This window comes from Microtus ochrogaster, chromosome 22 (assembly GCF_000317375.1).
Source record: "Microtus ochrogaster isolate Prairie Vole_2 chromosome 22, MicOch1.0, whole genome shotgun sequence".
Classification (NCBI taxonomy): domain Eukaryota; kingdom Metazoa; phylum Chordata; class Mammalia; order Rodentia; family Cricetidae; genus Microtus; species Microtus ochrogaster.
In genome coordinates this window covers 2,784,965-2,798,717 of record NC_022023.1, presented here as the reverse complement: position 1 = coordinate 2,798,717, position 13,753 = coordinate 2,784,965, and the positions used below count along the sequence as shown (strand labels likewise).

The following is a 13,753-nucleotide window of genomic DNA, read 5'->3' as shown; positions in this document are numbered from 1 at the left end:
CTCACTGTTAGAAGAAACAAGTGCAGAGCTTTGCCAAAATAAGTTCTCAGTTGCCACCATATCCAGATTACAAGTCATGTTCCTGAATTAATTTAGTAAGGCATAATTCCCGTTTTTAAAACTAAGGCAAAGAAGCAGCAAGATGGGTCAGTGGGTAGAGTCACTTGCACACAGGCCTGACTTTGTGATTTCAGTCCCCAGATCCCACAAGGTGGCAGGGGGGAACCAGCTTGCAGTGGTTGTTCTCTGACCTCCACACCTGTGCTGTGGGAGTTACCTGCATGCACGCACACACACGCACACGCACACATTGTGGTGGTTATAAAGGCCTAGACTTGAGGAGAAGCAGCTGTAAAAATGTGGACCCATCACTAAGAAAAATAGGAATATAGGAACAGACTAAAATACACACAGATTTGGGAGATAGTCTTAAAGGGCTCTAAATGCTGTGATCAATGGTTTGTACTAGAGTGGGAACAGTGAGCTTCAGGAGCAGTGTAGAAACCCTGAGGGCCGTTTTAGGAATTCCAGTTCCACCGAGAGCATAAGCCATGCCACACTGTGCCTCTAGGACTGCAACTCACAATGACAGACGGCGTCTTACACGTAAACAGTGAAATCCCAAAGCTCTACAAAAGTTCTAAGGCTACAGTCCATGATGGCAGGGAAGGCATGGCAGTGGGCAGCTCTGTCCTCAGCTGCGGAAGCAGATGGTGTAACTTGTTATTTGCCTCTCAACCCATTTTACGACACTCAAGGTCTGCCCCCCTCTCCACTTAATTCCTCCCTGTAGAACCCATACTCTTCCAAAATAGAATCACCGTTTGGGGACCAAATATGAAACACAAAAACCTATGGAGTCATTCCCACCAGGCCTGTAATATAAACTAAAAGAGAAAAGCCACAGGCGATCAGTAAATTGGGTTTTTGAAAAGCTAAATAAAATTAAGTCTTTTAGGTAGATAGACTAACTAAGGATAAAAAAAAGATGCAAATACACTAGAGCAGAGCCTGAGCTACAAAGCAAGTTCCGGGGCTGTGGCAGCAGCAGAAGGAAATGGGAGCTGGGAACCAACTCTGCTTTTGTAAAGGGAATGATTCTGTTATGTTAGACACCATTCCTGAGAGTCACGAGGCCAGGGCTGGAGTATAGGCAAGGGGCTGTGTTTGGAAACGAGGGAGTAGTTCTGTGAAGGAGGATTCTGAGGCTGAGGAAACCTGGAACATAACTTAATGGTGTCTAAAGAGAAAGGTTTTGGCCAGGAGCGTAGCTCAGAGTGGAATGTCCACCTAACATTTACAAGGCCCTGGTTTAATCTTCAGCACTCTAGAAATAAAAATTGAAAAAAAAAAATAAAACTAAGCTGGATGGTACATGCCTTTAATTTAATTCCAGCATGTGGGAGGCAGAGGCAGGGGGATCTCTGTGAATTCTAGGCCTGTCTGATCTACAGAACTAGTGCCAGGAAAACCAAGGCTACACAGAAAAGCCCTGTCTTGGGCAGGGATAAAATCATGAAGGAACGAAGATTTCAATATGGTAGACCAAAAGAAGAAAAGGTCAGCAGGGCATGGTGGCACTTGCTATATAACCCCAGCACTTGGGAGGCAGGGGCAGTGAGGGTCTAGTGTCTACAGTAAATTTGATGAGGACACTCTAGAGCATAAGACAGAAATAAACCTAAAGGCTGGGGTGCAGCCCTAAGTCACTAAGGCTGTACTGATGACAGAAGGGATGCAGGTGACCAGAGGGTCCTGGATGACATAAAATCCTGATAGATCAGGATGGGTAACTCCTTGATTCTGGCTTCCCAAGACTGGAGAGTCAAGGCAGGAAGGGGACCAGTCCATTCTGGAATGTGTCCGTTGTTACTGCAGGACGCCTGTGATGCTCTGCCACTGCTGGAAGTCTCCCTGGACTACCAGATTTTTATAGAGCTGAACCAAACTAACTGAACCTTTTACATTGACAGCTGCCATTGCGTGACTTTATTGTGTATAATGGTGATGACCCTGCTTCTGTGCAATAAGTGATTTGGATTCCATATGAGTGAGATCACGCGGTGTCTGTCTGCCTTACCTTCTGCATGCTTCCTCCAGCCCGAGAAGGGGGGGGGGAGAGAGAGAGGAGATAGAAAGGAGAGAGAGAAGAGAGAGATAGGAGAGAGAAGATAGAGGGAAGAGAGAGAGAGGAGAGAGAAGACAGAAGATAGAAAGGAGAGAGAGAAGAGAGAGATAGGAGAGAGAAGACAGGAGAGAGAGAAGAGATAGAGGGGGAGAAGAGAGAGAAGAAAGAGGAGAGAGAAGGAGAAGAGAAGATAGAGGAGAGAAGATAGAAGAGAGAGGAGAGAGAAAATAGACAGGAGAGAGGAGAGAGAGAGAGAGAAGAGAGGCAAGAGAGGGGGAAGAGAAGATAGAAATGAGAGAGAGGAGAGAGAGAAGATAGAGGAGAAAGAAGAAGAGAGAGAAGAGAGAGGAGAGAGAGAAGAGAGAGGAGAGAGAGAAGAGAGAGGAGAGAGAGAAGAGAGAGGGGGAAGAGGAGAGAGAGAGGAGAGGGAGAGAGGGACCTGGCCCACACACCTGGTTTTTCTTCATCTTTATTCTTTCTACCACCACCTGGTGACCACACCTGTCGCCAGTCTGCAGTAGCAGCGCTAAGGGAAATCAAATGACCCACCAATGACCCCTGAGAACGCACAGGTCTGAGGGTGTTCCTGCACCTTATCCTGATAAGAGCTCCCAGGGTGGATTATTAGGTTCCTAAGCAACCTCTGGTCCACAAAAGACAGAGAATTACTGCTGAAGGGGTCGATCCCTTTTCTCCCCCACCCCAACCAAGATGACATCCTCGAAAGGATCATCAGAGAGAGAGAGAAAAGCTCCCTGCTGTTCAAACCTCACCCTTCAAAGCACTTATGTAGAACCCAGTTTAACCATACTCTTGGGAAACGGGAAGCTCAGAGCCTCTGATCCAGGTAGCCCCTCAGACGTCACCAAGACCTCCTCGGTCACACAGGGAGAACGCCTTGACGATGGATGGTCACAGGGTGTGGCAGTAGCAATGCCAGGACCTGACATCGATGCCCTCTTCGCCATTCCTTTATTTCCCTCAACCATCATTTAAAATAATAAAAACAATACCAGTTTCTATCCTGAATAGAGCTCCCAAATAGAACCCATTTTACCTAGAGTAAATTACTTGCTGTCTCCAACAACCTGCCACTGTCTCCTTGCTTTTGTCCTTGTGTGTGTTCTGTGGTCATTCAAACGACTGGTTTAGTTGTATCTATCTCTGGGGCGCAGGAATGACCCTGTTACCTGCCAAGGACAGTCACAGGAGTCAGGAGGTTCGCAAAGATTAACATTGCTGGAGCATATACATGCTAGATACCAGAGCTGACTTCCTAAATAATCTTCATAGTATGGTTTTAATCACTGTGTTGGAGATGCCAAAAGAAGAGTCTCAAGATCACGCGTTAATACGTGGTAGGAACTAGGTCAACCTCGGATCGGTCTGACGCCTCAGGATACCCACGCCAACCAGCTGAACATGCTCAGAGCATCCCCTGCACCCTTCTCACTGCCCCTTTTCCCTCTTTTAGGAGTGCCAGCTTCTCTCAGGGCACCCGGCAGAAGAGTGATACGGCCGTGCAAAAAATTGCCCAGGGCAATGGACACTGTATCAACGGAGTCAGCGGTCAAGTCCACGGCTTCTACAGCCTCCCCAAGCCAAGCCGACACAACACAGAATTCAAAGACAGTACTTATGACCTCCCCCGTAGCCTGGCTTCACACAGCCACACCAAGGGCAGCCTCACAGGGTCCGAGACAGATGAAGATGTGTACACCTTCAAGACCCCCAGCAACACCCTGTGCCGCGAGTTTGGAGACCTCCTAGTGGACAATATGGATGTTCCCACCACCCCCCTCTCAGCCTACCAGATTCCTAGAACATTCACACTGGACAAGAACCACAACGCCATGACGGTAGCCACTCCTGGAGACTCAGCCATAGCTCCCCCACCCCGGCCCCCCAAGCCTAGTCAGTCAGAAACACCTCGATGGGGCAGCCCTCAGCAAAGACCTCCCATCGGCGAAAATAGCAGATCCGTAGCTGCTACCATCCCCAGGCGCAATACCCTCCCCGCAATGGACAACAGCCGACTCCACCGAGGTCAGTGCAATCCCTGGCTGAGAACAGAGGGCCGGGGAGGTGGCCAAGGCTTGTATGGTGAACCCTTGGTCACCCCTAAGCCAAGCTCAACCTAAGGCAGCGTCCATGTGGTCCCCTTAGCAGTTAATCCTCTGCCCAGCTGACCACATGACCCCACCTCGGAAGAAGGGAAGCACACTCTGCCTTAGGGATATTTTGGAGGCTCAGATAAAACTATTTAAAACTAAGTCAAAAATGTAAAAACAGGGGCTGGAGAGATGACTCAGAGGTTAAGAGCACTGACTGTTCTTCCAGAGGTTCTGAGTTCAATTCCCAGCAACCACATGGTGGCTCACAACCATCTGTAATGAGATCTGGTGCCCTCTTCTGGCCTGCAGGGATATGTACAGGAAGAACCCTGTATACTAATAAGTAAATAAAAAAAATGTAAAAACAAATTTAAAGGACTAGCAAACCTATGTGGACTCACAGAAAATAATACGAAATTACCTTCAGGGTATTTTCATGCTATACCAACAGCTCTGGTTACAGTCTGAACTTTGACCTGAACCCCTAAGTTCTATCCTCGCTTGTCCCAGGTGAATTCTAATGCTGCATATGCCCTCTGTTCAGTGAGCTCTCTCTGGAGTCTGCACAGCGGCACCTTAGAGCTCGGCAGTCGGTCGGGCTATCTGAGCAGTCACCCTGTACTGTGGGGCTGTATCACATACACGTGTGCCCCTGCCTTTCAGACCCCACTCACTGGGAAAAGAAAACTGACGTGTAGTTAGTCTCGGTGCCATTACTAACATATTCCCAGAGGTGTAGGAAGTAGGAGAACCCAGGGCTGAAGTCAGGAGGCCCTCTCTGCAGGCACCCCACTGCCACAGATCTGAGAGCAAGAGGGGTGAGTGGCAAGCAACACCCTGTCCCTTGAAGGCCCAGCAGCACCTCTGGGAACATCAAGAGACTGGCCACACTGGACAGGGGAGTCAACATGGGGGACAGTGTGAGTATAACCATCTTCCTTCCTTCCTCACAGCTTCTTCCTGTGAGACCTATGAGTACCCAACCCGAAGTGGGGAGAGCGCCAGCTGGTCTGCCGAATCTGTGAGTGATCATGTTCACCCTTTCCCGGGGGTGGGGGGGTGGGGGTGGGATTTGATCAGGGCCCCTGGGGTCAGTCAGGGTAGAGAAGCAGCCACACCCCATGTAACTAAAAGCACATCACCCAAAGAACAATGGTAATTCCCTCAGGATCTGCCTACTTGTCAAAGTCCAACATCCTAGGGAGGTGTCTACTGGCAAATGAGAATGGTACTCTCATCTGATCCTGAGACACACCTGGAACGCAATGGCGCAGGCATGTGCCAAAGTAGAGGGTCCTTCCTCTGAGGCGACAGCCCTGCTCGCCTGCTGGCATGCCGAGTAGGGACATAGCAGAAGTGATAGCAGCTTCCGTGAGGATCCCAGGCTGCCTCTGGAATGGGTTGACCAAACCTGTCTAGGTTGGAAGCAAGCCGATCAGGGCTTAACCCGCTGCAAAGCCAAGGAGGAAGATCAGTGCGGGCAGATGTGCTCTGTCGCAGGATGGGGCGAGTTAGAGGATGGCTGCCGGTAGGCCTGCTGCACTGTGTACACAGGTCTGGGGACTGCTCTACCTGCAACCTGCTGTGACCTATGCGTCCAGGATGAGCCCGGGTCTACACTGACTTACCTGTGGTGAATCCTGAGCTATTTCTGGCCTGAACTAGCTAGGCGTCTGTAACTTGGATATTCCTAGCCACGAGCCATAGGCTTGAGTAGCCATAGAGTTTTGTACTTAAATCTTATCGGAAATTATAGATGGCTCCTAAGAGGTCATGAAGGCAAGAAGGAGCTTGCAGAGCTCAGCTCGCCTCAGTTCCCACTCTCCTTATTTGGTCTTCGCAAGGTCTCCAGTGTAGCTTCAACAGGTAGTCAACCAACAAATTGGAACAGCTCAGCTTGTACAGAGTCTCACCTTCTTTTCACTATTTACAAACAGGTCTTTTCCTGGGTTTTTTTTTTTTCCAGCCAGGGAAGACTATCGTGGGTAGATCAGACAGTACCAGCTCTGATGACAACTACGTGCCCATGAACCCAGGTTCTTCTACCCTGCTGGCTATGGAACGAGCAGGGGACAATTCCCAAAGTGTCTACATCCCCATGAGCCCAGGGCCCCATCACTTTGACCCACTTGGCTACCCATCCACTGCCCTTCCTATCCATCGAGGCCCCAGCCGAGGAAGTGAGATCCAGCCACCCCCAGTCAATCGCAACCTCAAGCCCGACCGGAAAGGTGAGCCTCTTTCCCCCATTCTGTGTCTTAAAGAGACTAGGCATCTACGGGACGTAGTGGGTGTGGCTGTTTGCAGACAATACAGACTCAGACTTGGGATTTGTTTCAAAGGATCAAAGGAAAGCATCTAGGGTGTGGCACATGGTCTACCACAGGTGTGCTGTAGCAGCAGACCCATGACCGGCATGGAGGTCAGGAAAATATCCAAACTAAATTTCTGCTGGCCCTAGCTGAGCAGCAGGGACTCAAAGGGAAGAGTAGGAAGTTGGGCAGAGATGCTGCCCAGGGGTCTAGCCTACTTGGACACTGAGGTTTATTGTGCCACTTACTTTTCTTCAGTGTGATCTTTGTAACTTTTTAACTGTCTAAAATCAGCAGTAGCTGTTACTGTGACTGTCTCTGTTCTGGATACAATTGATTTTATATAAAATCACAATCCTGGGGAGAATCTGTTGTCATATCCACGAGTCCATTCTAGATCCTGAGAGTCTGCCTACGGTAGATACAATGGAAAGGACTCGAGCTGTAGAGAATGTGAAGATATGGACTTGAGTATCTGGACTGTGGTAGCCACGGAGTCCTGAAACCAAATCCCTTGCATAAAACTGGTGGCCTTCGTAACTGTGCTTGTGTTATGCAAAGCGTGTCTACTCGGCACAGTCACTCATCCCTGAACTCTGTTGCTACCTTAGCAAAGCCAACGCCCCTTGACCTGAGAAACAATGCTGTCATCGATGAGCTCCCCTTCAAGTCACCTGTCACCAAGTCTTGGTCCAGGATCAAGTAAGTGTCCATAGAAGCCGGAGCTTGGTGTCAGTACGGAGTGATAGCTACAGGGCGGTTAGGACACCGGGGTTTTGATGCTAATGCTCTATCAGGGCAGGGGTTTTCTTCGGTTTCTGGTCTTTCTCACAAAACGTGGCATAAACAATCTGTGGTCATCTGGCTCATCTGAGGCCTGTGGCAAAGCAGAAACCTGTTAAGGAGAAGGGCACGGCAGCCGGAAAGCATGTCTGTCCTGCTGCTGCTCTTGTTCCATCCAGCCCCAGCCTGTTTAGATGCCAATCATCTTCTGCTTTATCAATCTGTCTCGCTCTATTAGGAATTGTTTTCCTCATCTATGAAGGAGAAATGGCTTTAAGTTTCCCTATCTTAGAGCTCTGGCAGCCCAGGTCTAGGTAAGAAGTGCGACTCTTGGGGTTCACTCTGTTCTCTGCCCCGCAGCCACTCCTTCAACTCCAGCTCCTCCCAGTACTGCCGCCCCATCTCCACACAAAGCATCACCAGCACAGACTCGGGAGACAGCGAGGAGAACTACGTCCCTATGGTGAGTCCTCAGGCGCTCCCTGCCCCGCCTCCCAGTTCTTACTGCTCAGGACCTGGCCGCCTTGCAGCACGGGATGGCCTTAGCCTCCCCCTGTAGACCCTTCCTGGATGTATGAATGTCAAACAAGGGGTCATTATCCACCTTAAGGAAGATGCAGTTTTGTCCCCCAGGGAGATCTGTCTCTTAAAACCCTCCGTGGCCTACTTCTCTCACTACTGTAATTCAGGTGATGGCATGGTTGGTGCCCTTGGAGAGACATGCAGGTATATAAGTCCCCGCGGTAGTGGCAGTAGTAAAGAGACAGACAGACAGACAGACAGACACAGCGCATGATACGACAGTCCCTCTCTGAGGTCCCCGAAAAGGGCACAGCTCCGAGGCTGTGAACATTCAGGACAGATCAGTCATTAAAATGGGACTGTCATTTCTTACTGCAGTCGGACCTTGCTCAGGTCCCTGTGGAAAAGAGCAGAGGGTGCCTGCTGCTCATGGCCGGATGTGACAGGAAACTCTGCATCACCAGTATCAGGGACCTACAAACTGAGGCTGGCCTTCCGGGGGAGGCAGTACCTAAGCATTGCCCCAAGTCTCTCTAACGAGAGGCGGCCAGGTACATGGGTAGTCAGAGGACATCCCTGGGGGCTGGAGAGATGGTCAGGGTAACTAACTCTAAGTCCAAGGGATCCAACACCCTCACACAGACATACATGCAGGCAAAAACATATCAATGCACAAAAAAAAAAAAAAAGAAAAAGAAATCATTCTTTAAAAATAAAAATCCCTGGCTCTCATCCCACACCAGCTGTGGCACTGTGGTTGTCTTGCTGTCCTTCCTGAATCTAGGTTTTTAGCCTTTAGTGATTCAACAGTAGTGGCAGCCCCTCCCCGCCTGCCACGAAGACTTACAGGACACTATGAAAAGTCACCCTGCACAGCTCAGTGGACTCGGGAGCTCTTGCCCTGATACGATTTTCAAGGTGACGGTTTTGGCTGTTGAACTTACCCAGTTTTCCTCTCCGTCTCAGCAAAACCCAGTGTCTGCATCCCCTGTTCCCAGTGGCACCAACAGCCCGGCTCCGAAGAAGAGCACCGGCAGTGTGGATTACCTAGCCCTGGAGTTCCAGCCTGGCTCCCCGAGCCCTCACCGCAAGGTAACTGGAGGTTGGAGATTAGGAGATCCATGCCAGGGGCATTTCCTATGACTCATGGCACCTTAACTGGGGGTGCAGGGCACCAGTCCCTTAGTCTGCCCATTTTCTTACTGTGGGATACACCCACACAAAGTGCTCCGGGAACAATCCAAGACATGGAGGTCCTGTCTCCCTACCCTTTAAAAACCTATCTGGATGAGGCCGAGAGCCGTGATGGAGAAGACACAGCACCCTTGGAAGGGACTTCAGGGCCCAGGAAAGCCTCGCCAAGAGCTGCTTTCAGCCCAGACAGCAAGGAGGAAGCCCCCGTCAACAGTTGCCCTCAGCATGTTGTGAGGGCTCTAAGGCCCTGCGCTTATCCCTTTTTGTGGGAACACAGCCCTTTCCTTTCAAAGGAAGATGGATGGAGGCATTCGCCAAGGCCTGAACCAGCAGCTGGGCCCAGGAGCGGTGGGTGGGGTTACCCTGAAACCTGGGCAGCAGGTACCAGCAGGCCTCCTGCCTCCAATGTGAGATTGCCCTGTGAAGTCCACATTGTGCGCAGACAAGACCTTGAGGCCACTCACAGTGCAAGCCTGATGGGTAACCCGTAGTCCGTCCCTTTTGTCCCCTCAGCCATCCACCTCATCTGTCACCTCGGACGAGAAGGTAGACTACGTCCAAGTGGACAAGGAGAAGACGCAGGCCCTGCAGAACACCATGCAGGAGTGGACAGATGTGCGGCAGTCCTCAGAGCCTTCCAAGGGTGCCAAGCTGTGATGCCACGAGGCGGCTGCTCAGCGCTGGCCTTTGCCACCTCCTTCTCCATCCCTTCCCACACCTCCTCTCCTCTGTGCCACTTCCAGCCTTTAAAGCACTCAAAGTCAGGGACCCTGACCCGTCCCCCTTGGAGGCAAGGGCCTGATGGAGACACTGCCTCTGCCACTTGGGGTCCACCCGTGACTTCTGTCATTACTACTAGCTGTGCCTCCACCACCTTAGTTAGGAGCTGTTGCCAAAAAAAAAAAAAGAAAAAAGAAAAAAAAAAAGAAAGAAAGAAAAAAATAGTCTCCTGCTTTGGACCCATTTGTCTGCTGCTTGGACTCAGAGGGAGGGCTGAGGCTCTGAGCCAGGCTCATGTCTCCTGTCTGCTCACCGCTCTCTACCCTCTACCTCAGGGCCGCTTCTCCATCCCTCGAGGATGCTAACCAGGGAGCCGAGGACCAACAGACTAAAGTAGACGTGGGCTTTCAGATCCTTGCTGTTTGGGGCAAGGGAAAGACAAGATGTCACAGGAAGAATAATGGAGGTCAGAAGTCACCTTGAGTGACAAAGAAATTAGGTTCCCGGGCACAGAAGGGTAGCTGATCACCTGCAGGGTGGAACCCAGGATCAGGTTCTCAGACACCGCCGCTGTAGACTGGGAGAGGCTAAGGATGAAGGACAGGAGGAAGGAAGACGTGATGACAGGCAACCAGGAACAAAGAACAGGGCTTGAGGTGACAAACCCCGGGGCTAAAGGACTCTACCACTCTGGGACAGGCGGTGTTCTTCCCTGGCCCTGATTGAACGGCGAGACAGAATGGGAAAGAAAGTAGGGGTGAGGCAGGGGGACCCTGGGACGGGGTGTGGTAGGCACAGAGCAACACAGGAACACTGTGGCGGCGATGGCACATAAAGCAGGTTTCTAGGAGGTAGGAGGGTGCAGAGGTGGCTGAGGAGCTGGGGAGGCAGGCGTGTCCCAAGGCCACCTGCAGGAGTGCAGTGGGAAGCAGGATGGGAAGGAGCTACACTTAATCAAATCTAGGGACCACACGAGGGTCTGGGTCATGGCTTGTGCCCAACAGAGGCACCTCTGACCAAGGGCCCAGCCAGATCTTCTCAGCTCCCTTCTCTGCAGGGATGGTCGAGAGTATCCCTGTCCTCCCACGGCATCAGAGGGACGAGAAGCAGACATTCCCCTAAGGCTCCTAAGATACGGCAGGGAGATCTGAATGTGTTTGTGTGGAAAGCTGTTGACCAGGTCTTCAAGAAATTCTGCGCAAACGGGGCACACCAGCATTTCATTCTGTCCCAGAGGAACAGACCAGTGTCCTCTAAAACCAGAGGCACACCTTACCTCCCCCCTCAGTAACAGCCCTCTTCTCCCAGGAGGATGGGTCATTTAGGAATGGCTAACAAGCCCTGTGCTACAGATGAACCCTAACAAGGTCACAATCAGCAAGAAAAGTAAGACAATGACTAAGAATTTAAAAGTACAGAGGATGGGGAGGGAGACTGTGCCCTGGGGAGGGAGGCGTCCGGGAGAGAGCAGAGTGAGCCTTACAGAAAGGTAGGTGTGGCTGGGTCTTTGAAGGTGTGAAGCCAGCCACAGAGGTGTGTGCTGTCCCCTTGAGTAAGGGGGCTGCGGTTGGTTGCTCTGAACAGAGTTACAGGGTACCGGCTTTCCCCGATTCTCATGGCACCCTTTAAGACTCTCCAACGGGGCTCCCATGTGACCAAGCTCTGGCTGGTACTGCTGGAGCTCACAGCAGGTCCAGGTATCCCCAGCCTCAGCAGCCACCCCGAGTGGGTGTTCTGAGCTGAGTGTGGAACTGGCTGCCACTTATCAAGACGGAATCCGGTGTCCAAGTCTAGTTAGTCTTGCTCCGGTTCCAACTCCTAACCATGTCTAATTTACCTACCAACCCATCCTCCAACCCCCGAATAGGAAAAAGCCAATTCCATTTTTAAAAAAAAAAATCCTTTGGCCTACCCATGGGTCAAAGTTCACCTCTCCTGGTGGCTGTCAAGGACTGAGATCAAAAGCACTCATCACCTCTTAGCATAGATACCACAAGTACCTGTCCTGTCCTGCAGGGGCTCTTCCAGCTCCGCCCTCTGTGAAGGAAGGAGATGGCATCTCCTTGAGACTTGCCAGTCTGACATGGGGTGGTCACAGCTGATGCTCTGTGGCTGTAAAGAGAACCCGGGGGGGGGGGATCCTCTGAAGGTCTGGGTCACTGGGGAGGGGCAGCACACAGAACATGAGCTCAATAACTCCACCCCTCCCTAGCTGTATTTGACTCCATGAAGATCAGCCCCATTCCCAGAACCGAAGCACAACCATTTGAAGCTACTGGAACGTGGGTTTGGGTCCAGTCTGCCTTTGGACCCTCTATCTTCCAGTGGCCCTGGTCCCAGCCATGGCCCCCTCCCCTCCCTACAGCCGAGTTTTGAAGGCCGAGAGATAGCTCCTTCTCTCCATTTGGGCCTCTGGCTGTGAAGTGTGGATAAGCAGGCTAACCTTAGAGGGCCATCTTTGTGGGACTTGCCATATTTGGGCCCTGGACCCGGCAGGAGCCAGACTTGACAGAAGAGCCTAGTGGTGATCTGTGCTGTTGTGGTATCTGGTGATGTGTGTTCTTGTGTAACCTATTGGCTACTTGTGTCTTGAAACTTAGAACCCTTTCACACAGGACTGTCAGTGTTTGTGGGGAAGAGAAAATGAAGTAGAAGCAAGCCTAGTCTTACATTTGTCTCTTGTTCCCATTAAGATCGACATTTAATTTTTCAAATCATTGTTGGTGCCTAATCACTTAAGTTATTAATTTATTCTGTTTTCAAAAAAAAATTGTAACATGTATTTATCTTGTGAGGTCTGGGGGTGGGGCGGGAAATGTGTTCAAGTGAGTCGTGTTTTTGTGGCGGTGACTACAGATGGCACAGGCCTGGAGCTGGCGGGTCCTTTCTACTATCGTGTAGAAGCAGGACAATGAAGTCCTTTAGGAGTGCCACCCAGAGTGGGCCACTGGAGATCGCCTTCAGGGCGCGGAAACTTACTCTTGTCCCATCCTGGGCAGCCTTGAGACCCACACTGTCGTACGGCCACACCTCTGACAAACAGGCCTGGGAGCCGGTGTGCCCAACTCTGTTCCGTGCCGACGGCTGGGCACTTTTCCAGGACAGGGACAAGGACAGACCCTCCTTTCTCAGACCAGCATCTGGCATTAATGGTTGTGCACATCTGTAATCCAGCACTCCAGAAGCTGAAGCAGGGGCAGGATGATCAGTTTCCCCGACAGCTCGGGAGTCCGGCGTTTGGACCAAAACCTCCACCGCAGCCCACGAAAGCCCTGTCACAGCCCCATCATGACCTCTGAGCCGCTTTGTCCTAAGAGGACAAGTAAGCATGGAAAGGGACGTGAGGTGCAGGCTGGTCACACACCCTCCCTGTACTCACAGCTGCCCATGTCCCTCTTCGGCTTCAAGATTGTGACGGGAACTGGAGGAAAGAGCTGGATATTGGGACTGGAGAGATGGCTCAGCCGTTTGGTTCCCAACACCCACCTCAGGTGGTTCCCAACAACCTGTACCTTCAGTTCCAAGGGAGCTGGTGCCCTCTACTGGCCTCCTCACAGACATGGTACACAGACACTCGGACACACATTCATACAATAAAAACAAATAAAATCTTTTTAAAAAGAGCTGTTGATTCTGGAGTATCGGACACCTGCTTCCCAGTTCATCCCAGCCCACACCTCGTCTAGCCAGGCACAGGCTATGACCTCCTCAGAGAAGGGATAGAGGAAGGCAAGTGGCTCAGAATTCTCAGAACCTGGAAAGTCATTGCTGGGTTTCTGTGTTTACCTGGCAAACCAGTCTGCTCCAAGTTATCCCGTGAAGCACCCCCAGATACCCCCTTGCTCTCTCTCTGCCCCAGGAGGCTGCCAGCTCAGGAGCCTCCAAGACCTTAGCACCAAGCACCTCCTTGCTACATCTAAAGTCCCCAGGTCATGGGCACATCCTCATCTTACCTATGGGGGGGGGGGGCGGCAAGTTTC

At 51.2% G+C, this 13,753-nt stretch overlaps 1 protein-coding gene across 1 annotated transcript in view; it reads left to right on the top strand.

Moving 5' to 3' along the window:
* Gab2 (GRB2 associated binding protein 2) overlaps window positions 1-13,752 on the top strand; it is a 41,200-nt gene extending 27,448 nt beyond the window's left edge. The window contains exons 3-9 of the mRNA XM_005357557.2: window positions 3,603-4,174; window positions 5,196-5,263; window positions 6,209-6,473; window positions 7,166-7,256; window positions 7,698-7,800; window positions 8,826-8,951; window positions 9,567-13,752. Coding sequence (XP_005357614.1) covers window positions 3,603-4,174; window positions 5,196-5,263; window positions 6,209-6,473; window positions 7,166-7,256; window positions 7,698-7,800; window positions 8,826-8,951; window positions 9,567-9,710 — 1,369 coding nt within the window. The 3' untranslated portion in view covers window positions 9,711-13,752. The remainder of the gene's footprint in view (window positions 1-3,602; window positions 4,175-5,195; window positions 5,264-6,208; window positions 6,474-7,165; window positions 7,257-7,697; window positions 7,801-8,825; window positions 8,952-9,566) is intronic.
* Window position 13,753: the final 1 nt, after the last annotated feature.